Source organism: Lolium rigidum, chromosome 4 (assembly GCF_022539505.1).
Source record: "Lolium rigidum isolate FL_2022 chromosome 4, APGP_CSIRO_Lrig_0.1, whole genome shotgun sequence".
In the NCBI taxonomy this organism is placed as follows: Eukaryota; Viridiplantae; Streptophyta; class Magnoliopsida; order Poales; family Poaceae; genus Lolium; species Lolium rigidum.
The window spans coordinates 137,925,657-137,948,504 of record NC_061511.1 but is presented as its reverse complement, the minus strand read 5'-3'; the positions used below and the strand labels follow the sequence as shown (position 1 = coordinate 137,948,504).

The window sequence follows — 22,848 nt, the reverse complement described above, 5'->3', positions numbered from 1 at the left end:
CGGATTTGAGGTTTAATCATAAGAGATAGGACATTTCGGTTATAAATGTAGGTTACATATAAAATGGCCATTACAATTGAGAGTTGAGTTAAAATTACTTGAATATGCAGAATATACACACATGTAGCAGAGTGAAAATAACCTCACAAACCTTGCACGGTCAAAGGGCAAACTCTTCATATAGTACGTACTACGTAGTACTTCATGCGTTCGGATATACGCATATAGTTACGCGCGTATAAATACTGATGACAATGTTACTAGTGGCAGACCCAATAACTTAGATTGTCATTTGTTGGTATGGATCATCGACGTCGCGCCACTGAAGGCCGGGCAGCCTGAACTCTGAAGCTCACGTACTTAGAAAGGCGCATCGAAACCGGACATGTCATCTTGCGCCTGCCACCCGCTCCAGAACTGCACTCCGGCGCCGCAGTTCGCATCTGCCGCCGGCGCCGTTCCTCCGACCGTGCCAACATCTTGGTCGCCCTGCGGTGCTGCCGTAGCAGCCGCCATTTGCTGCCACGCGCCCATGTCGATGCTGTAGCCGCCGCTACCCCCGCCGACGGCCGTGAAGCTGGCAGGCTGGAACAGCATCTGCCTTAGGACGTCGGCCGGGACGAACCCTTCGAGGGCGCCGGATCCGATGCCGCCCTGGACATGACCGGCTTCCGCCGCCGCCGCAGCGGAGGACGCCGTGCCGGTGGTGGTGGAAGGCGCCTTCGCGCCCCCCTTGTTGCCTCCGCCGTTGCGCCTGTTCTTGCGGCCGCCGCCGACGGGCACGTCGCGGAGCGTGCCGCCCTCGGTCCAGTGGCGGCGGCACGCGCGGCAGAAGTAGCGCGGCTGCTTGCGGCTGTAGTTGTTGTAGTAGCAGAACTTGGTGTTGGCGGACCTGCACCGCGGGCACTGCCTGGGCGGCGGGCGCGGCAGCGGCGGGTGGCCCGCGTGCCTGCCGCCCTGCCTCACCGCCGCCGCCGCCTCGACGCCCGCGCCGCCGAAGCCGTTGCCGCCGTATGCTCCGGCCTGCTGCGCACCGCACGAGAAGCCGCCTTGCGGTTGTTGCGGCACGAGGGAGGAAGAAGGCGGCCTAGGGATCAGGTAAGAGAGGGGCGACGAAGCGGAAGAGGAAGAAGAGGCTGCCAGAAAGGGCGACGCCATGGCTGGCCGGACCGCGCGGGGAAGGCCAGGGAAGGAGCCTGCCGATGCCGGAGGCGGCGAGGGCGTCGAGGCGGGCGCGCTTGCTGCTGCGTGGGGAAGACGAAGACGAAGAAGAAGAGTTGCACGGTGAAGCTCTGTGCATGTCGGACCAGCTTGCGCGCCGCGGCCGTCTGCCTCGATCCGATCACCGGCTTGCTTGTGCTACGAACTCAGCTGTGGGGTTGTGAGACGTCGATCGAGCTACCGGAGAAGGAATGCATGAACCGGAGCCGTCTCAGTGCTCGTGTTTGCGTTGGCTATATAGGGCGCGCGCGCGCGAGCTTGGATTAGGTAGGAGAGGGAGGTGACCTGGTTCCTTAATGGTTAAGGCCATAGTGGAGAGAGGGAACAGAGATCTGCGCGCGCAGCGGGAAAGCTTTGCACGAAGCAAACATACGTGGACTGGCCGGCCGGCGATCTACCGCTGACAGCTGAGTGTGGGGGCCGTGGAGTGCCCAGACCGCGCGCGCGTTTGGCGATTAAGGTCAGGGCCTGGTGTTCGTCCCAGGATCAGGGTATCAAGGAGCACACCTCGCGTGTAAGTACTCGTTTTTTTTTACGGTTTTGCTATGTCTCAGTCAACTGAGATTTTCTTAAGTTTAAGTCACTTACAAAAAAGTACTTGAGTTGCACTTTTCTGTTAAAAAAGTGCAATTGCACTTTTCTGCCAGAAATGTGCAACTGAACTAAGTTGCACCTTTTTTGAACTGCAGTTGCACTTTTCTGAGTTGACTGAAACTTAAGAAAATCTCAGTCAACTGAGACATAGGCACACCCTTTTTTTTAACGGTTTCAGTCGACTAGTTTATATGCGAAATCATTCAGTTCCTTTAATTTGTTCTGCTTTCCCAAACCTCTTAATTTGTTGACTGAAAACAGAAAAGAAAAAAAGCAATCCTCGATTTCGCATAGAAATCAAATGAAGATTAAAATAGCAACTGCAAAGAAAATAAAAAAGAATCGATTGATTTCACAAAAATAACAAAGAAAACAACTAAAATAATCGGATGAGTGCAATTACACAATAAAAGTAACAACTAATATGTAACAGAGGGAGTAGTCAAGGATTGATGGATGTCACTAAAACGGTAAATCTTGTTCATCCGATTATTGCAGCATATACACCATGCACGTAGAACTTTTGTCTCCGAGGCGTGTCCTGCGCACGCCATCCCGCCGCCCATCACCTTCCCGCTGCCGCAGCCAGCGGTTCTCGCCCACCTCTCACGCCGCTCGTTGCCAGGAAGGCCAGCAGTGACGTCCGCATCGAGAGAAATTCACTTTCATTCTCGAAAGGGGTCACACCCGGCCATAGAGAAGGCTACAACTGGTACAGTCCCTGCCTCGCGCCCGTGTCGCTCCCTAGGGCGACACCGGGGCAATACCGCGCCGCCGCCGCCTACAGCCCCCTCCGCCTGCTCCTTTAGCCGCCGCTGCCGCCGGCCCTTGCCGCGGTGGCGGCGGGCCCAACCCTCGAAGGTGGACTGGGGTGGTGAACGCCGGAGATCTGCGCCATGGCTGCTAGGGCGGTGGTGGCGGCTCATCTGCGTGCAGCGACCAGGGCGGCGCCCCTGGTCGGGGTGGTGGCGGAGACTCTCCTCCGGCGGCGCCTTGTCCGGCGGTGAAGATCTGGGCCAGATTGGGTGGCGTTGAGGAAAACTCCAGATCTTGATCTAGGTGATTCCCGTGCTACCTATCCGGTCTTCTTCGTTGCATGGCTGGGCCGGTTCTGGTCGGGGTCGACCCTGCTTGGTCATCGCCGTTCTCTTTGCTGCCTCATGGCCGCTGGTAGAGTGCGGCGTCCACGGCGGAGCAGGTTGCCGGCGGGCGGCGGCGAGGGGGCCTGCCGTTCTGCCTAATAAAGGTGGCAGTCCTATGGTTTCTCTCGCACCAAGTGAAGATCGTTCGGAAGCTTCTTCCCACCGAGCTTGCTGGATTGTCGTGTTCCGGAAGGTCCCGTCGGCGAAATTCATTGTGCGATCAATGCTTGAAGGTTGCTGGATTGGGTGTTTTCGGTCGAGCGCACCCATGTTTTTTATCTAACCGTTTGGTTTCAGAGGGAGCGCTTCGAAGCTCTGCTGGCTGTTAATATCATGGAGCTTGTTTTCTTTCCATGGTGCTGGCGGAGAAGGTCATGAAAGTCAAGATTGGTGGAAGAGCAATGGTGGTCGGATATTGGTGGTGAGATGGAACCGGCTTGGTGTTCCGGGCTTCACAGACGGCGATATGAAAGTAGGGGCGACAACACGGTGAAGTTCAGAGTCCTACCTTTCAGGGTGAAAACCCAAGATCTGGCCTTAACTGGTTGTGTCTGGCAATGACCTTGTTGGAGGCATTGTTTTGAGAGCGGGGACTATCTTCAGGGTGAAAACCTAAGATATTTGATCGGGCGACAACGGTGTTAGAGCACTGTTCCCTTCTTGAAGGCGTCGTTTTTGGAGAGTCTGTATTTCAGGTGTTGTCTTAGCGGTGGATGTATTGTTGTTGTTAGGCCCGAGATACTGTAGCGGGACTTTTGTTTCTTAGTTTTCTTTTCTTTTTTTGGCTGTGTGCATCTGTAGTGCCATTAGGGTGGTGCGTTGTTGCGGAGGCTGGGTGTAATTGGTATCTTTTGATATTAATATATTCCCTTTATCGAAAAAAAAAACGTCGAACTTTTGTGCTATTGGAGCATTGTTATACCATTTTATTTTGTGGTTGTTCAAAAACAAACTCATATTAGCATTTTGAAGACACATTTGTAACAAACCCCCCCCCTCCCCCCAAAGTCGCAACATATGTTGTTATGTTGTGATCTAAATTCATATAAAGACCACCTAAGTTCCGACGAGTGGAGTGCTCCGATCACTGAGAGACTTGGGCCCTTCGCCAGGAGGATTGGATCATCACCACCGTCTATATATACTTCTTGTAAGCCGCCTAGTAGCGTTCATTGCTTCATTGAAAAACCCACGGCGTTGTGTAAACACTTTCGATATAGTAAATTTATGATGGTTCGCGCCGTGGTTCTTTTCCACTCTTTGCTAGAGAGGTTTTACCACTCAAAATCCGTCGGTCACATGTGTTAGTTTGATCTATTTCTTCCTCTTTTATCTTTTACCTTTCGGTTATTGTAACATCCATTATAGGAAAATCTCCAAATAAAAGTCAACACACATATCAAACAAAGGAGGACAAAGTTTGAAGATGCTCTCAAAAACATTTGCTACATTGAAGCAACTTTTGCAGCAAAAAGCGTAGGATCGTTGGTTAGCCAATTCAATAGCAAGCATGTAGTAGTAGTTAGCTATAAAGATTAACTACCTTTATTTATTAATAATGTTCCACCTCTCATACTCACAAATTAATTTTAGCACGTGTTGTAGCTGGCTCTTAATTTACATGTACCAGAAGGGGACTTTCCTAGATGTTATTGTTCTCTTACAAAAAAATTGACGGGGATCTCCTTCCATAATACTTCCTCTGACCCATAAAACTCTCGCTGAAATGAGTAAATAGACGCGCTAAAACATGGTAGATACACGTAATTCAGCGACAAGTATTATAAATCGGAGGGAGTATAGTTTTTATAAGGAAATGCAAATTTGACATTAATTGTAAATTTTTCATGTAAACTAGGCACCGGCACCTATGACTCGCACACTCAGTCGCGATTGCTAAACTGGGAGATGTACCATGCCTTTAGTATAACCTGGTTTTGAATAGGCGCGCTGGCCGTCGGTCGGCTAATCCGCGCGCGGGGATCGGTCGTACCAGCGCCGTTCGATCGTAATCCGGCGTCCAGAATTAGCAGCATTTCGATTTTTGCATTTTGCCCCCCTGGTTTTTGGAAAATCAACCCGCGGTCCTAAGCCTATCAGTTTAAACCGAACACGTGTTTCCCTTTGCCCCCAAACTTTCAGATATTTACAACAAAACCCGCTGTTTAGTATAGCAACAAAAACCCGCCGCTTTGTGTACAAAAATAAAAAGTATTACAACAAAATTTTCACAGTGAATCTTCACATATATGTACAACAAATTATCAATATATTTACAATAATAATTAACAACAAAAACAATATTTTTTATTTGGGTGTTTACAATAATAGTCAGTTTCCATGCAATAATATTTTTACAACAAATCGGAAACATACTTACAACAATAATTAATAACAAAAACCAACATTATTTTATTTGAATGTTTACAATAAAAGTCTGCTTTCATTCCAGAAATATCTTTAGAACAAATTAGTAAAATATTTACAACAATAATTAGCAACACAGGCCACAAATAATTTGGGTGTTTACAACAAAAGTCACAAACATCATCCACAAAAACCACATACTATTTACAACTAAAAAAAATATTTTTGCAAATAATTCAAAAGTTGTTAAGAAATAATTTACAACTAAACATTACAACATCTCTGACATGCTTTCTCTATAATTTTTATACACATTTATTACAAAACTAACGAACATATACAACATCTCTACGAAAAAAAGTCTCCATGACTAAAACAATTACACCAAAAATAACAAATAATTACAACAAAAAAGTCATCCGTTTACAACGTATCAAGAAACACACATTTTCGTAACATATCACTTAGAAAAATCTTACAAATTATGTCGTGTGAGTTTACAACAATTTTTTTATCTAATTGTTACAAATCTGGAAATAACATGGTACATTTCTTTAAAAAAAGCAACACTCCAGTTTGGGCCGAAAAACCAGGCCCATATAGGGCCGCGCGGGAGCGAGGGACGACGACCGATCGCTGGCGAGCGATCGGTCGCCGGATGAAAAACGTTTTCCTTTTGAATATTACCTACAAAGGAGAACAAAGACCTATCAAACAAACACTCAATTACACAACTGATTGATGATGCGCCGCAATGTCAAACACCGCCTAAAACTGATTGATCGGCGGCAGGCACTCGATAATCAAAAAAGCGCATCTCGTTTACTTGCGGTAGAAGAAGAGGGGAGCATGGATGCAACCACTCCCTCCACCGCCTGTATAATTTACTGGCATGGTGGCGGCCGACGGCGACGGAAACCGGCGAGGCGCTAGGTCGGTGCACAAAGTGCGCGCCTTTTAGACCTCCCGCCTCACGAGTGAGTAGGACTTGGAAAACGACGGCGAGTTTGTCTTTGTCCTGGCCTCGCGCGCGGCGCCGCCGGCGATGTAAGCCTTGCAGGGTTTGCAGCGGGCTTCTCATCTTAACCCTTAAGTCTTTCAGCCTACTCCACGAGTTGCTTTGCATGCCACCGTGGAGCCAATGCAGAGTAGGATCGGTGTCGATCCCTTCGTCGTTAGAAACAAGCTTAGATTAAGGCGAGTTGGGTGGTGGCCGGCTCGACTGGCCTAGCTAGCTAGTGGGGTGACAGAGTCGACACGTTTCGGCACACTGGTATCCCTACTAACGATGCGTTTTATCGCTCACTGGATATCCATCTGATGTTCAAAATGTATTTTTTACATAACAAGGTGATTGACCACTTTTTTGGAGGATAGCATGCATCAATCACATAGAAGAAGAGGTCGACGGCCAAATGGCCAATACAACGCTATAAGGCTACAACTCTGCACCCAACACAATACATTGTCAAACGACATACAATACATCCTCTACCACGACCTGAAGATACGACTCGCCTTGTCTAGCATCCTACCATAAGTGGCAAGGAGATGCAACACATGGTTTCAGGACCGCGTCAGAACCAAGCAACACACCATCGTAGCTCGACCTTAACTCCAAGGCAATTCGGACCAACGTACCGTCTCTCTTGTGCGGTTGTGCCTAAAGGAGTGGGCGAGCCGAAGACATGATTTTGGTGAACTTGGGAAAGATATAAACCAAACTGCGTCCGCCATGACGTACATTATACCCCGAAAGCCCATGCCCTAGGCAGCAGCCAACACCAGCAGCGCCACCTCGGAGAGGGAGAACGTGTCAAACATTTATCCGAATGCACGCCATCCCATATTGAGTGGTTTTGTAGATTTTAGTTCCAAAAATATGACTACGTGTGTCTTAGCCTTTCTAAAGAAAATATGCAGCTTTTGTTTAGGGGTTTGTTTATGTACCAGTCGAGTGAGATTTTGTCTGTCATTTGAGAAAAGTACAAGTCGATTCAGTTTTATTTTTCTAGCAGGAAATTGAAATTGCACCTTTTTTGAAACAATAAGTGCAACTAAAGTACTTTTTTGTGGCTGATATTGAGGCTTAAAAATTCGCAATTGACTAAGACATAGCTAGCAAATCTGTTTAGATGTTGTTCGTGTTCCTGCAAGTTACATTCTCCTTTCTAAAAGTAGGATGTCTACATTTTATTTTTTGCTACAAGTTAAACCTTTTAGAACTTGATCAACTATATATAGAAAAAGTGTCTGATATTTGTAACCTCAAATCAACTATAGTTAGAACCATCATAAAGTATATTTTCGTATCATGTTCATGATGATATATTTTTCTATATAGTAAGTTAAACTTTTTTTAACTTTAACCAAAAAACAATATGCACCTTATTTTTGTTGAGAAGGATGGAGTACATTGCTTTGATGTAATACCATTATTTTATCAATGTAATCATATCGTTGATAAGGAACATGCAAACATTGTGCAGCAGTCGCAGACAATGAAGCTTAACAGAGGACGCTGAGCAGAAAAAAACACAACATCTAGTGATGCACTGTATGTCGTTCTGAAGCGTGTCACTACTCGCTTTAAATTCTTGGCTGCTGAATATACACACACCAGAGTAAAAGAAAAGGGCATCTTAAGTACTTAAACATCTGAAAAGATATATGTGTCTTTGTTTCCTTTCCTTTCCGGTTTAAAGAATTTGACAACATCTGAATCAAGATGAGTCCGTGTCCACTTATACATCTTCGTAATGTCAAATACCGAACAGGGGAAAAAAAAAAGCGAAGTACATCAAAATGCCTATTTTACAAGTCAGAACAGTACTCTCGAAAAACAAAAGTCAGAACAGCTAACGATCACAAGTCATTCTTATTCTCCTTCCAGCCTCTCTTCATCTGCAACAAAATAACACCGGCATTCAGCACCTACTGTACTGATGAGCAAAGAACATGAAACCAATATATGGTGTTCACGGATAACATTGCGAAGAGTACATAGTTGAACAAGCAAATCGGTGCATGCATGCAAATAAAATATTTCTGATTTGTAAATTATCCAATGACATAAATAAGAAACTAAGATTACTATGAGTAGATTAAGCAGGCGAAAATCCAAATTTCTGTCAAGCCGATCTTGACTGTTATGATTTTTGCGGGAAGTGTTAAGTTAGTTAAAGTTTCTGCACAGACAAGGGCAGATCAGCTGGATTATTATTTTTAAGAAAATATGTATGAACATACTTCAAAGTCACCTCATATATCTAGTCTTATGCTCAGTCTCATGTCGTGATACTCGTGTCATAGCCTCTATGTGGCTGAGACAGCAATTTCAAACCTCTAAATGTGGAACACAAATTCAAATTGAAGGAGTTTTTTTCTTAAAATTTGAAGTGCAAATACATCTACATGAACTTATCAGTCAACATTCATATAAGTTACTACCTCCATCCCAAGGAATAAGGCGCACGCGTATTCCAAGGCAAACTTTGACCATAAAACTTGAACAACAAAATCTTGGTTATATTATATGTAAGTAGTATCGTTGGATTTGTATCGAAAAACACTTTCTAATGATGTTAATTTCATATAAACAATCTTTATATATTTGAATTAATTCTTAGTCAAACGAAAAACACGTAAAACGAGGACGCCTTATTCGGAGGTCTATCAAGCTTCTCAAAATATCAAAGTCAGTAGTTACTACTAGTACTGATACCTGTAAATTGTAAACAATCTTTGCCTTGAGAACCTGAGCCTTGTACTAAGTTCCGTAATCCACTGGTATAAGCAAAATCAGCCACTTTAGTGCACTCCATAACCATGTAGAAGAAGAGTGTCCGCTATCACACTCCTTGCGTTGCTACATAATTTTTCTGCATTATCCCCTTCAACTGGACGGTGAATGATGACCTTTACTGAACCTGAATTAAGATTGCCTTCCATTCCAGGAGGCATCAGCTTCCCTGTCCCAAGAAGAGTAATAGGAACCACAGGAACGCCCGTCTTTGCTGCGACACTAAATGCTCCTCGCTGGGAATAATAATAAAACATTGTTACTTCATGGCAATTGGAAAGCAAGAGCATAATCAACATAAAAATATATCTCATTTCAGGAAACCTAACCTTAAATACACCTAGTTTTCCATCTTTACTTCGAGTGCCCTCCGGAAAGAAAAATACGGATGCTCCCCTTTTCACCAAATCCACACACCGTTTAAGACAATCCTGAATTCAACATGGAGTAGAAAGTTAGCAAACAATACAGTAACAGGAAGACACTGATACATACACATCAGATAACCAATTTTGTGTAGCTTTTTTTTTTCAACATCAACATTGGCCTGAATGTATAAAACAGAACTATTCATTTCACATAAGATGCCGAAGCTGTTTTAACAAAAATAATAGGGAAAAGAATGACCCAACAACAATTTTTCCAGTTGTACAGGTAATCCACAACTCTTATTCAATTGCAAGATATTCTAAATGGCAATGTCTGCTGAAAAAGGAAAGGGTGAGGCCAAGGTCATACCAACTGGCTCCTGCTGTCCATACGCCTCAAAGGAATGACACCCAAGAGATACATTGCCCACCCAATAATTGGAATCATAAAGATACTGGTCTTGCTGATAAACTTGAAGCACCTTCCTAGAGTTAGAAGGGTATAGATATCCAAGAAGCTCTGATGGTTAGCAACATAGACAGCGGGGCTAGTATTTGGAGGAAGATTCTCCATTCCCTCGAATTCAAGCTTGTAGAACATGGAAATTGCCAAAGTAGCCCAAATCTTGGCAATGTAGTGCTGAGCTCTCCTGCGGTATCGGTCAAATAAGAGCACAAGTGGATGAACCACGACCATGGCTACAAACAAGACGATCGCCGCGGCAGATGTCACCATGTAGAAGAAGACCCCTCTGATCCTCGAAACCATTTGCAGGTCTGGTTAAATACACAGAAGTAAGCACAGAGAAATCTAGCTCTAGGATTCTCTTTTAATTTGTCAAGGTACATGGTTTCAGACTAGTTGTAGATTAGCTGGATATGATTTTCCTAATACGCCATATGTTCTAGTAAGTAGGGTGTAGTACTTGTTAAATCACATGAAACACGACCCTTGTATAAGCTGCTACAAGACACCACCGGTAAAAGTTGCTACAAGGTTTGCAAAAGGCTTAACAGCTGCCGGTTCTCCCTCTGAAATCAACCTTAAAAATTATGATGTCACCTTTAAGTACGCAGAAGTAAGCATTGTATAAGTCAATAATCTATCATATGATACTTAAACAGAAAAAACAAAGTACGATATCTTCTGGTCCATAGCGAAGTGAAGGGTTGGGAGTAGGCACAATAGTTTGATTGCGTCACCTATTTACTAACTAGTACCAAAAATCATCTATCTGGCGGAGCATTAGCAATGGAAATAAGACATGCAGGTTCAGAGAATTTTCTGCGCTCCATAAATTTCATATTGCCACCCGATGCAATTTTGAAGCTAATATCCCCAATGAGGCGACACGAGCGCCTGCTTCAGAAGTTGAAAGCATTTCGCTAGCTCTAGAGAGGGGACGAGGCCGGAAACCTGGGAGCGCACGGGACGAATCGTCGGCAGCAGCAGCGGCGCCACCGGCGGTGGCATACGATCTCGAAGCCGTCCATCGCCCCCTCCCCTCCCGGATTACTCGCGGTCGCGGTCGCGGGTCCGGGCAGCGGAGCGGCAGGGACACCCGCCGCGGCCGGCCCTTGACGCCGCCGCCAGCCACCACTGCGCAGAAGAGCGAAGACAGAGACCAAAGCAGATAAGATTAGGATCGGCTAGCATCGCGCGCGGGGCTAAGCGTCGACACGGGGGGGCGTACCGTGCGCGGCGGCAATGGGCGGCGCGAAGGCAGAGGCCGCCGCGGTGGCCGGCCTGAGCCAGAGGAGCGTCCCCATGTACGGACGCGCTGCGAGGGCGGTAACGATCGGCGGAGAGGCGCGCGGTTCGGCCGGCGAGACGGCGGAGGCGGGGCGGGGACGTGTCGTCAGATCCGCCGGGGACGGCGAGGCGGGGCGGGGCGCGGCGTGTGCGGTGGCGCGCACGTGGCGAACATAACATGAGGTATTTCGGGGTGGACTAGAGAATCCGGAGGTGGGGGACGGACAAAGCTCAGCTCTCCCGTTGAGTGGATAAAATCGTCGAAGGTGGACTAGACTCGGCGAGCCGGCGGCCGGCGGCGGTTTGTTTCGTCGGTGCTTCCGATGTTCCCTTTTGCACGTTTCGTGGTCTGTTTCTTTCTAATCTTGTTACGCCGAGTCAGATTAATGTGCAAATATTAACGTGCGTTTTTTTTTTGGGCTAGTTCTCAGCTAAATAGTAACTAAGTTGGTGCTTAGTTAAATCTTACACCGTTTGATTCCATCATGATTCGTGCATGTGAGTTACTGGGTTGTAAATTGAGTTGCAACTTTGTCTTTTTCAATTGAGAGTGATGTTGCAACTTTCAGTTGCAAGTGCGAATACAAATAAGAAAAATTCTCCGAACCGTTAGATTTGATTTGTAATTCGTAATTCGTGCATATCATGAATTGCAACATGAGTTGCAACATACGTTACAACTGAGTTTTGATGATGACATCATCTAACTGAGAACGAAGTCAGTCTAACTGAGAAATAGTGACACCTTTTTTTTTGTCCATTTGAGGTTGCTAGTACTCTCAATAGTGCATTGTGCTAGCCTAAGCGTGTTCCTTATTTATTAAAAAAGATTTCTATAGAAAATATCTAGGATTAAATCATACGGGAAATTTTCCAATGATGATTATTTAATTTTAGGATTGAATCTTGTAGAAAAAAATCAAAGGAACTTTCGCACTAGATTTGGTAGGAAATCTAACATCCATGCATATCTCTTTTTAATGTATCTTGTACTAGATTTCATAGGTTCATAGGTTTTGCACTACATTTCATAGATCCATATGTATTCCTGTAAGACTGAAACGGGCATATGGCATTGCAATTCTACATATTCCCTATTCCTACAAAATAAAAAAAATAAACCTACGAATCAAACAGGGCCCATTACTCTGCTGAGTTGTGATTCTTTTTTCTAAAAAATTGGTGTGTAGAAGAGCTTGTAAAAGAGCACATTTGGTAAAGCACATGCAGATGAATCTGCTTTTGCAATGACTTTATTCTTCTCTTTCATCTTGCAGTTTTGGAATGAAAAACGCCGTCCATTTGTGACTTGATTAAGAGGCAAGATGGCAGCCAAGCAATCACCTTGATGCCAAAGACAATCATACGCCTATACTCAACTTGTACTCCGGCGTCACTAGGACTGCAATATCCTCTCCCAAAAAAGATCACTTGCAAACTAAGTAATGTTTGACCAAATTTTTATAAACAAATCATTACCTTGTACAATACAAAATCAATATCTTTACATACATCATGAAATATATTTTTATATAATATCTACATAATATTGTAGTTGTACCTTTTCTAAATTTTGATCAACTTTACTGAGCTTGACAAAAAAAACATGTCTTATTCATTGGAACGGAGGGAGTACAAACCAAAATGAATATTGTCTATTGTCATAAAAGCAAAAAAAAAAAAAAACATAATGGCATGGACAGCAAATTCTATTATAATCAGATTTAGGCATCTGTGGTCACTGTTGGTGCTAGTACAGATTACAATATTTGTGGAACAGCCGAATAACCAAAACAGTACACACACTACATTCCCTATGATGTTATGTTACATTCAATTAAATGGCCTAAGAGAACTACCACAGTACATGATTTGAGAGCTGGGAGGAGGAACGCACAAAACAGAGGAGGAGCAACAACAACAGGGGACAAAAGAAAAATAGCAAAAGAATGACACCATGGTTAGCTCCCAAGCCCACTGCAGGTCAGTCAGTCAGTCAGACTCCACCCATCTGCAGCGCCCCAGGGGACGAGGAGGAACACTTGTGTATGCCTTAGCTGCAAAGTCAGTCTGTACAAATACCCATTCACCATTCTATCATCCTAGTTTGCATTTGTTGATAACTTCTGTAACAGCTGAGTGTGTTTCATCTGTCATCATATTAAGCTGCAGATGAAACGCCTGCACAAAACAAAATATGGTGGGTTAACAGCCAATCTTACGTAGCCGCATATAAATCAAAACATGTCAAATTAAGCTTCGTAGATACAAAGTGCATAGAAGATTAAGATTAACATCTACAGGACATTGAGACGTACCACAAATTTCTCTAGCGCAGGCACAAGAACTTTTAAGCTGTTATTTGGAAGGCAACTGGAAATGGCTCCTCGAACCTTCATGCTGTTGCAGCAGACAGACAGTTCAGAAGTTAAAACACCATTGAGGCCTGGACCATAATGAAACATTAGGAAGTACAGATCACCAACCTTTCTATCGAAAGAAAACCAAGCAGGAGGGCGGCATAGGCCTCCACGATCATCATTTCAGCTTCTCGTGCTCCTTGCATCAAAGACTCTTCATCATCCTGCTTGTTTATAAGGGGCAGTCAATCAAATGATCTATAGAAAACAACAGAATATGCTTGCTAGTTGCTAGGTAGAAAGGTTCTGATATACTACATCTAAAGGCATACACTGCATTCAAATCAAAGATCCCCCAAAATGCTAACAACAGGATGTACTGAATTATGGTTTGAAATGGAATGACTATGTCTATGCATGGTCGTTTAGTCAACTAACAGGATTTGAAAGCCCATAAAGATAATCATATGAGTGAGCTAGACAAAACTGACAATGGGCACTAAATGGCAGTCGGGCATGAATGGCATTATACAAAACTCTCTCCGCTCTAAAATTTAAGGCATATAATTTTCATCAAAAGTCAAAGATTTCTAAGTTTGACCAAGTTTACAGAAATCAATATCTAATACCAAATCAATATATCCACCATGAAATCTATTTTTATAGTGTATTTACTCAATATTGTACATGTTAATATCTTTCTATGAATTTGATCAAACTTAGAAAACTTTGAACTTAAAAAAAAAACGTATACTGCTGAATGGAGAGAGTATGCATTAGTTTACACTTCATGAATTCTTTTCAAAACTAAGTGTTCACTATGCTGCTGACCTATGCCGTCAAACAAATGGTACTTTGGAAGCAAAGGGCAGGTAATAAACATCTAGCTTTACCTTGTTAATTGTTTGAATGTATAAAATAGCTTTACTGTGTTTGAATGTAAAGAAAAATTTAAGGTCAGAATTACCGGTGATATAGGTGCAGAAGCTTCCGCGGAACCTTGACTTCCTAAGAAAATTGAACAGAGGAGTGGTATAACATCCCTCTGTGCCTTTTCACTCCGTGAGGGTAGATCAACAGAAACACGGGCAGATGCAAGCCGTACCCTGTAGCCAGGTCATGAAAGAAGAGTCATTTAGAACTAGAAATGTCATCATTCATTAGTTGGGATACATAACTGCGGCCCCTGACCCCAATGAACGAACAGTAACCCCAGGCATGAATCGAACAAATGGAAAGGAAGAAAGTAATGAGCTTACCTATTAAGGCTATCTTTCTCCACGAGATTTACAAGCAAGCCCAATATGGCAACCAGAAAATCAAGCTCGTGATCTCGCAGTTGCATAGCTTTAACTTGGCGTGCTTTGTGGTCCTCGGAATAGGTCAGGTCTTGTCCAAGATCAACATCTCGGTCAGAGGACACTCGTTCTTTCGTTTCATAGTTCTTGTCCATGGAGAAATCAAATGAAGGGAAATGCTTGATGATCAAGGAGGCCATGGTGTTAAGTCCACCACATGATGCAATATGTTCACAACCAGATGGGTTGTCATTTGCTAAGTTCATAAGAACCTTCCAGAAAAACAAAGGAAAATCAGATATACGTCATTGCAAAACACAAATAACCTTTTCTATCATAAAATACAATCCGTCAGCTGTGAAAATGTTTCACCAGTGCCCAGCAAATAAAAGGAGCAACTGGGACTAGACCATGTAGACAGCTATAGTATTATTTTTTTAATGATAAGATAAAGGTGCACACAATCTTTCATCAAATATCCTAGTAAGGAGCAGAAAATGATAAAGACAGACAACAATTATTCAAAAGATCTCACATATACTGTCACCAAATGCAATATAATGGCACACATGCCTAGGCCTACAGTCAGCGCAAGCTTGAGACAAGATCAAAAACTAGCTTAGTGTCACACTTAATTTTAATAACGAAACATAACCTTAATGTTACTATAAGCTTACAGAAGCATGGTTAGTTTAATAAGCTTATTGCATTTTTTAACAGCCTTTAGTAAATAAGCCTGAGACAGCTTAAAATCAACTAGAGCAATGCCAAATTAAGTCAAACAGCCAACACAAATTGAACTCTGACTTCAGCATCAGACTCAGCCCACTGCTCGAGCATGCATGATATAAAGCAGATATAATGGTGCATTTGTCTTGATATTCCTTTCTTTAACTTCTAACCAAGATGCCACACATCCAGTTTAACAAACAGTAAGTATGTGGTATATATAATAGTGAAAGTCCCCTCAGTGCATGCAATTATATAACTTCACACATGGAACAAATCTGCTAAAAGGTTTAACAAAATATACTAAACACTCGCAAATGAACTTCCATTTCCAGGTGTCAGCCGACAAAAATAATACAAGCTTACCTTAATTGAAGCCAGAAGGCATTCTTCCAAAAGACTGGACTCATCATCAACATTAGAAGGGGATGTTGAACCCAATTGATGATTATCTTCAGGTTGACATGATTCCTGAGTTCCAATGGCCGCAATCTCACAATTTTCTGATAGTTTCTCATTTGCTGATTTTGCTTGACGTCCCTGGGATGATTTCTTTTTTGAACCAAATAGCCCCCAATTTAAAGGCTCCTGGTCAACATCATCAAATGCAAAAGGATCACTACCACTACCAGTGCTCAAATCACTGTTGCCATTTTCAGATAGACGCCTTCGTTTTGCCACTTCTCTGGAGGTTCCATCAGAATTTGGTCCTGTTATAGAAACCCATCCACTTGACCCTCTAACAGGGTTAGCTTTACCACGATCCTTTCTTATATTGAGCTTCATACCAACACCATTGCTGTGCTTTTCACCTAATGAACCACTTGATACCCTGTTACTTGAAATAGACTGGGAACAATCGAGCGTCATTTGTGACAGGCCAACATCACTACTAGAAGATATAGAAATATGAGAAACATCTGATTTGGCAGATGCGCAATTTTGGCGTTTCAGGTTCAGCGAAAGGTTATTTATCTTTGAGTTCTTGCACTTGTCAGTAGCATTCAACGAAATTGCACCCTTGCTGTCTGCTGCACAGTACAAATTTGAACATTAAACCATATTAAACTTTTTTCTATGTCAACAGAAGTGGACCAGCATACTTTTGTGTATAGGGTACAGTTGTGCACATGCACTATAGCCTAAGTGCCCTTGAAATTTATTGCTCCACCCAGAGGATATTATGGGTCATAGATATAATCTTTGTCAGATTTTTTACCTGTGCTGCTTGAAGCAACTGAAGAATTTTGAAGGAGAGACAGAACTGCAGTGAAGGAGAATAGCCATGAGATCGGAAATTGTCAAAGTGTGCGTTGAACATTACATTACACGGGAATAGAAAAATATTGAAATATCAAGCAAAATTACCTGATAATGATTCAATAATACTGATAATGACACCAACAAGAGAAAGTGGAGAGCCTCTAGGACTCAGTCTTCTACTCATGCTAAGCAAGTGGACCTGCAAGGATCAGAAGGAGCCAGGAGCAAATTAAGCAGTAGGACATGGTAATACTATCTATCACGGCGCAGAACTGACAAGATATCAAAAAGACAAAAATTACCTTGTTATCGTAACTTAAAAACGTTGCATTCTCTAAAATCTTCAAACATTTCAAGAGGAGCGCAGCACTTTCCAAAGATGTTCCTTCTTTTATGTCCAAGGACAGAATGGATGCATCCTTTACAATTCTCTGATAAACAAGATTTCACAGCAGTCAGCAGAAACATATTACCAAAGCATCCATTTAACTGAAGCAGTGTAATATGAAAAGCATTTTGTATGCAAAATGGGCAAAACAGTATTGCAAATAATTCACTATGGGAATAGAAAATATACAGATCAGGACCCCCAGGCAATAATCTACACGGATAAGAAATATGGCAAGTGGCTTCAATTTACTTAAGTCTCAAAGAAAGGCAAGTGTTGCTAGAAACTGCAGCATTCAACAGATCGCAATGTCTCTATGCCAAGTTATCACGTAACCATTACAGGTTCAAAATTCAAAAAGAGTATTGCTTGGCATGGCAGTGTATCCAGCACGTTATTCATGAATCGCTGCAATGCTTCATTTAGGATCAACAATTTTCATTTGGAGAAAAATTCCACAGCATAATTCTGTGCACTAGCGAAGTTCTAATGTACAGCTTCAAGCATGTCGGAGCTTAAAATGTACATATTACAAAGCATGCAACCATCTTTCAGCATTGTAACAGAATAACAATGACAGAGTGTTGTTCATGTAAGCTTTTGCCGAAGGACAATTTACCATAAAACACATTGACGAAATAAACAAAACATAAAGAAGATCTTACCTCCAGTGTCGAATGACAATCTATCATAACATCAAAAATATTATCAAGACCACCTGACACCCTTAATGTTTCTTTAAAATCTCCTCCAACTCTAGACACCTTGTCAGAAGTCTCTGAAAATATAAACATTTGAAAATGAGAAATATTTTGGTCATGATAACAAAAAGTTACTGCTAGTACATATGGACTCAAACTATGCAAAACAGATGTATTCGGAATTGAAAATCAAAAGCAACTGAATCAAGGGCTAGGCAAATTCCTGAAGCTGTGAACATGCAATGCTTAACTTGTGAATTGATAGCGCATTTGGTTTGCAAATGCTACAATGGCAGTCATAATCATGATGAAGAAATTGATTAAAAAACCTTACCCTCTAATGCAACGCCAGACAAGCATGCCTTTTCCATTGTCAACAAAGCAAGCCATTTTGAACATAATTGCGGCCTCGATGTTCTCCTGTCATCCTTGCCAAGTGGCTTGATTTCCTTACAACCTAAGAGGATTTCTTCAACTTTTGAAATGATATCCTCTGAACTGGAATCAGAATCCTTATTTGAGCCATTGAGCATTGTAACTTTACTGATTCCAAGAAGTTTGGAACCTATAGATGGTGCTTTGGCATCAATAGCATCCACTGGAGGGTTTAATAATTTAAGAAGAAACTGGATACAGGATTCTGAATCTAGCAAATGATTGTCTTGTACCTGAATAACAGGAAAGGGGAAGATTGGTCATAAGGAAAACTGAAGCTAAAGGAATGATCATCAGAACTCAGAAGTACTAAAGAGCAGCAACTGTTGGGGAAAAAATCACATTCAACGAGCAACATTTGTTAATTTTCAAATTAAATAATTGAAAATCTGATTACAAATAACCATACTAGCTGGACTTTTGAATTATATCAAGTTCACTGTCAATAAATATGAAAAATAATGCATAGTGTTGCTAAAATTATTTTACTTTTATCGCACATTAATATTGAGAAAGAACATGAAAGCTTCTCCTATAAAAACAATGTAAAAACACAGAAAATGAATTCGTCACAACATGATATCTTAGTGATTTGTGAGACTATATACATAGCACGGCAAGCAGCATGTACAGCATATCATCTGGTGGTTCGGGATTAAGAGGTACTCACATCACTTGCCAAAACAAATAAAAGAGCTGCTGCTGCAACACCGAGGGGAGGATCATCGATGTTAAGAACCAAAACATTATCGATAATTTGCTGCACCAATCTACAGGATATTAAGAAAAAGGCACTTGTGAGTAAAAACTAACACAGGAAACATGTAAGATTTAAGGAAGAAAAACGAAATGGAACACTTGTTGTCTGTAAAATTGTGGTATTGATTTTGGCACTGGGAGATGTACTGAAATTCAACTGAATACTAAAGATAAATATACATGACTGATTACATATAAACATAATTTATTCCCAGAGAATTATTTTGACCGATCTTATCCATCTACAGATGTAGCAATGGGTAAAACTGTTGCAAGAATACAGCAAGTCATACATCCTCGCTTGTTTTGCTAAAATGCCAAAGCAGAACATACGCAGTTTAAATAATAAAATCTGCCTGTTCAGTACATATATGTTCAATTAATCTTATGCACCTTGTGAACCATGATTTCGAATGCCAATTGCCAATTAGGACAGAAATAGAAAACATCCTACATCATCAACTTATGCAAATCATGGCAGTATACACTAGACTTAGAATGCTGGTCGAGCGTCCAAATGTTTGTATAATACTGGGTTAAGGAGTGAATCGTTGGTGTTTTCCCCAGCTCAAATAGGTAGCAACTCCACGTATTTACTGGAGTAATACAATATTGGTTTGAAAAGTGAAGACCTTGTTGGACAGAGGAGAAATGGCAAGTTTGAGTTGAAAGAACAGCCTTTACACCAAGAATCTTGTACAGATATATCCATAGGCCCAGGCAATCCTAATTCAATAGGGAAGATACTATTGTATACATTTCCAAGCACTCACGAAGCAGACTGCTAGAAATGCAAAAAAAACTAAGCGCACACTCCTTAAACCCAGTCGTAATAATCATGTCAGAAGCACAACATGGTGATAATTAGTCGACTTGGCAATTATCCGCATCTGCAAGCTCTTAATAATTCTACATGACCTTCAGTAACCCTAAAACAGAGCGCGCTGGTGGTTCTGAAGGCCAAAGGTGGTTTCTTTCCAAGATAAGCCCCAATTCTTGACTCGTACAAAATCGGAATCTTTGGACCCACAGGAATCCCCAATTTCGTAACCCTAACACGATGTCAAGATTGGCCCCGAACAAGAAAAGAAGAGCAAGAACCCAATTGCTGAGCGCAAGAAGAGAGCGGCGTACTGACCCCTGAGCCCGGAGGGTGCGTCGGTGCGCGGCGGAGGCGCAGATCCCTAGCAAGCTGAGCATGCTTGCGCGGCGCACCCGCCTGGGCGCGGTGGGCCGCATCCCGTCGAGCGCGAAATTGACCTCGTCGACGCTCTCCATCATCTCCCCGTACTCCTCGGCCTCCATGAGCGTGGCGGTGGCGGCCGGCTCGGGGTCCGCGCGCGCCCCTTTTCTTGCCCCTCCCGCGCCGCCGCGGGCCCTCTAGCAGCAGGGAGGGCGGCGGCGGCGGGTGCGTGGGCGGGTCCTCGTCGAAGTCCCACATGGAGGAGGACTCCTGCGACGCCGGGAAGGGCTGCGAGGAGGAGGAGCCCAGCAGCGGGAGCTCGTCGTCGTTCCCATCCCCGGCGTCGAAGTCGAAGGCGTCCTGCGAGGACGAGAGGCCGCGCTGCTCCCCTCCGGCGCCGGCGCCGCCGTCGGAGGAGAAGGAGGAGCGGGATCTGCGGCTGTAGGTGCGCACGATCATGGCGACTGGCCGCTGGTGGTGGTGCTGCGAGCTGCGGCTCCGCGCATACGGGGTGGAGAGAGAGAGAGAGAGAGAGAGAGAGAGATTTGGGCCTAGTCTGGTTTTCGAACGTTTTGCTGTGTGCGCTGCGGCTGATCCGGATTTGGGGATTTTTTTTCACTTTGTTGTGAGACGGGACTGGAGCTGGAGCTGGGGATTTGGGAGAGGAGGTATTTCCTTCGGGAATGCGGTGGGGGGCCTCGCTGGAGGGGCCCCCGGTGGTTTGTACTAGTACGTTTTGCCCTTTTGCTCCCTGGGTCACGGCATCTCCGGCCGCCTCCCCAAGTGATTTGGCCGCGGCGGATAAAAAAAAAAAGTTCTTAGCCGCGTGTACAAAGCCTCTTTTTGTCTGGCGCCGGCTCGATACGGTGCCCGGTGCCCCGAGTCCGTTCTCGCTACACAGGGGTCGCTCCGGGCACACCGGACACAACGAAAAGTGAGGTGGGACCGACGCGTCAGTGGCACATTGAAGTTTACCCTAACCATCGCCTACCTCGCGACGGAAGTTATTGGTACGCATCGACGATGCAGTTCCCGCAGAGGCACAGCGAAGCGTCTCATCGCACCTAGCTCTGCGTGCCGGCGTTAATGAGCGTCACCGCGCCCCCGCCTCCCTCCGGCCTATAAAAAGGGTCTCGCTCTCATCGTCCCTCACACACAAACCCTAGCGCCTCTCTCCCCAACCCTAGCCGCCACCATCTCAAGAGTCGACGCCATGTCTGGTAGAGGCGGAGGCCGAGGTCGCGGCCGTGGTCGTGGCCGCCTACGACGTCGTCGTCTTCATCGTCAGACCTGCAGGAGGAGGGCGGCAAGTGTTGTTCGAGTTCGTCATCGTCCTCAAGGGCGACACACTCGGCATCCAGAGGTTGTCGGACAAGTTCGCCGACTTCGTCGCCGGCAATGAGCCAGCCTCTCTACATCTGTGGGAGGCTGCCTGCGGCTGCTGCCGTTGGATTGTGGACGTGATCTTCAACGCGCGCGGCAAGATGTACCTCCAAGAGAGAAGTTCGTGCGCTACCACCACCTCGACGCCGGCTTCGTGCTCACGTTCTCCTACCTTGGCGAGGGGGATATGAGCGTCAAGGTGTTCGATGAGATGCGTTGTCGCCGGCACTACCACGGCGACAGCGTCGAGGAGGACGACGACTGAGTGTTGTTTCTTCGCAGCGAAAATAGGCACAGAGTTTCTGGTTGTTCTTCCTCGAAAGAACCAACAGGGGTACCATCAACAGCTGGATTTTCCTGTTTGGGTGACTGGGTGTGCCTGGGAGTGTTCTTTCTTAGCAGCGAACACATGAAATCTGCGATGCCAATACTAGTTAGGTTTCGTTATTTTGCAATGTTTTATATTTGTGTCAACCATGGTTCAAACTATGTATTAGTTTGTGGAAACCATGTTCCAAACTATGTCTTAGTTTGTGTCAACCATGTTCCGAATTATGTATTAGTTTGTGGAATGTTTCTTCTCTCTATTGAAATAAAAATGCAAAAAAAAAGTGTATTTTAATGTTAACAAAAGTTTGGGGCGGTGTTTCTGGGACGCGGCTGGGGAGCGACGTCCCCCAAACGCGGCACGAAAAAAACACATCCCCCAAACGCTCGATCCGACGCCGTTTGGGGGACACTTTGGGGGACGCGACTAGAGATGCTCTTACCTCGTTCCGCAAGGGAAAGGATCGTCTGTGGCAGCAGCTCTGTGGCTTTAGAGCATGTTCACCGGCGAGCTTTAAATTTAAATCAGCCGGTAGCGATTTGGAGATTTTAGAGAGAGAAATTGTTCACATTGGCGCTCTCAATAAAAATCCACGTCAACTCGAGCCTAATAAAATAGTCGGCGACCTCCAAAAAATCATGTGGGAAGAGAGGCTACCGGAGGCGCCGGCACGAACAGCACAACAACTCCACGTTAGATTTCCACTCTCTCTCTCTCATGGCCTGGGCCACCCGTCACACTCACCTTATTTCTATTGGGAGTTGGTTTGGGGCA

The 22,848-nt window shown here is 44.2% G+C and overlaps 3 protein-coding genes across 3 annotated transcripts; all 3 read right to left on the bottom strand.

Annotated features, from left to right (window-relative positions):
- Positions 1 to 134: 134 nt before the first annotated feature.
- Positions 135 to 1,237, bottom strand: LOC124705942 (dof zinc finger protein DOF1.6-like). Its single transcript, XM_047237625.1, has one exon. It carries the CDS (start codon positions 1,156 to 1,158, stop codon positions 361 to 363), a length of 798 nt encoding a protein of 265 aa, XP_047093581.1. The 5' UTR covers positions 1,159 to 1,237; the 3' UTR covers positions 135 to 360.
- A 7,794-nt stretch (positions 1,238 to 9,031) lies between these two features.
- On the bottom strand, positions 9,032 to 10,954 carry LOC124708667 (1-acyl-sn-glycerol-3-phosphate acyltransferase BAT2, chloroplastic-like). The gene is made up of 4 exons (XM_047240343.1): positions 10,912 to 10,954; positions 9,865 to 10,271; positions 9,456 to 9,557; positions 9,032 to 9,362 (listed from the first exon to the last, which is right to left on the bottom strand). Exons 2-4 carry the CDS (start codon positions 10,261 to 10,263, stop codon positions 9,135 to 9,137), a joined length of 729 nt encoding a protein of 242 aa, XP_047096299.1. The 5' UTR covers positions 10,264 to 10,271; positions 10,912 to 10,954; the 3' UTR covers positions 9,032 to 9,134.
- A 1,991-nt stretch (positions 10,955 to 12,945) lies between these two features.
- Positions 12,946 to 20,894, bottom strand: LOC124705766 (wings apart-like protein 2). Its single transcript, XM_047237462.1, is given in 14 exon segments — positions 12,946 to 13,428; positions 13,566 to 13,647; positions 13,734 to 13,831; positions 14,575 to 14,713; positions 14,867 to 15,177; positions 16,001 to 16,665; positions 16,854 to 16,898; positions 17,003 to 17,096; positions 17,200 to 17,328; positions 17,951 to 18,063; positions 18,321 to 18,654; positions 19,092 to 19,191; positions 20,319 to 20,545; positions 20,547 to 20,894. Coding segments are annotated over 14 exon segments (2,697 nt in total). The 5' UTR covers positions 20,823 to 20,894; the 3' UTR covers positions 12,946 to 13,344.
- Positions 20,895 to 22,848: the final 1,954 nt, after the last annotated feature.

Coding starts and splice junctions, on each gene's coding strand:
- LOC124705942 (XM_047237625.1), bottom strand. CDS start 1,158: ATGGCGTCGCCCTTTCTGGCAGCCTCTTCTTCCTCTTCCGCTTCGTCG.
- LOC124708667 (XM_047240343.1), bottom strand. CDS start 10,263: ATGGTTTCGAGGATCAGAGGGGTCTTCTTCTACATGGTGACATCTGCC. Junction 9,558..9,864: donor TGGACAGCAGGAGCCAGTTG/GTATGACCTTGG, acceptor TGTTGAATTCAG/GATTGTCTTAAACGGTGTGT. Junction 9,363..9,455: donor GAAAACTAGGTGTATTTAAG/GTTAGGTTTCCT, acceptor TATTATTCCCAG/CGAGGAGCATTTAGTGTCGC.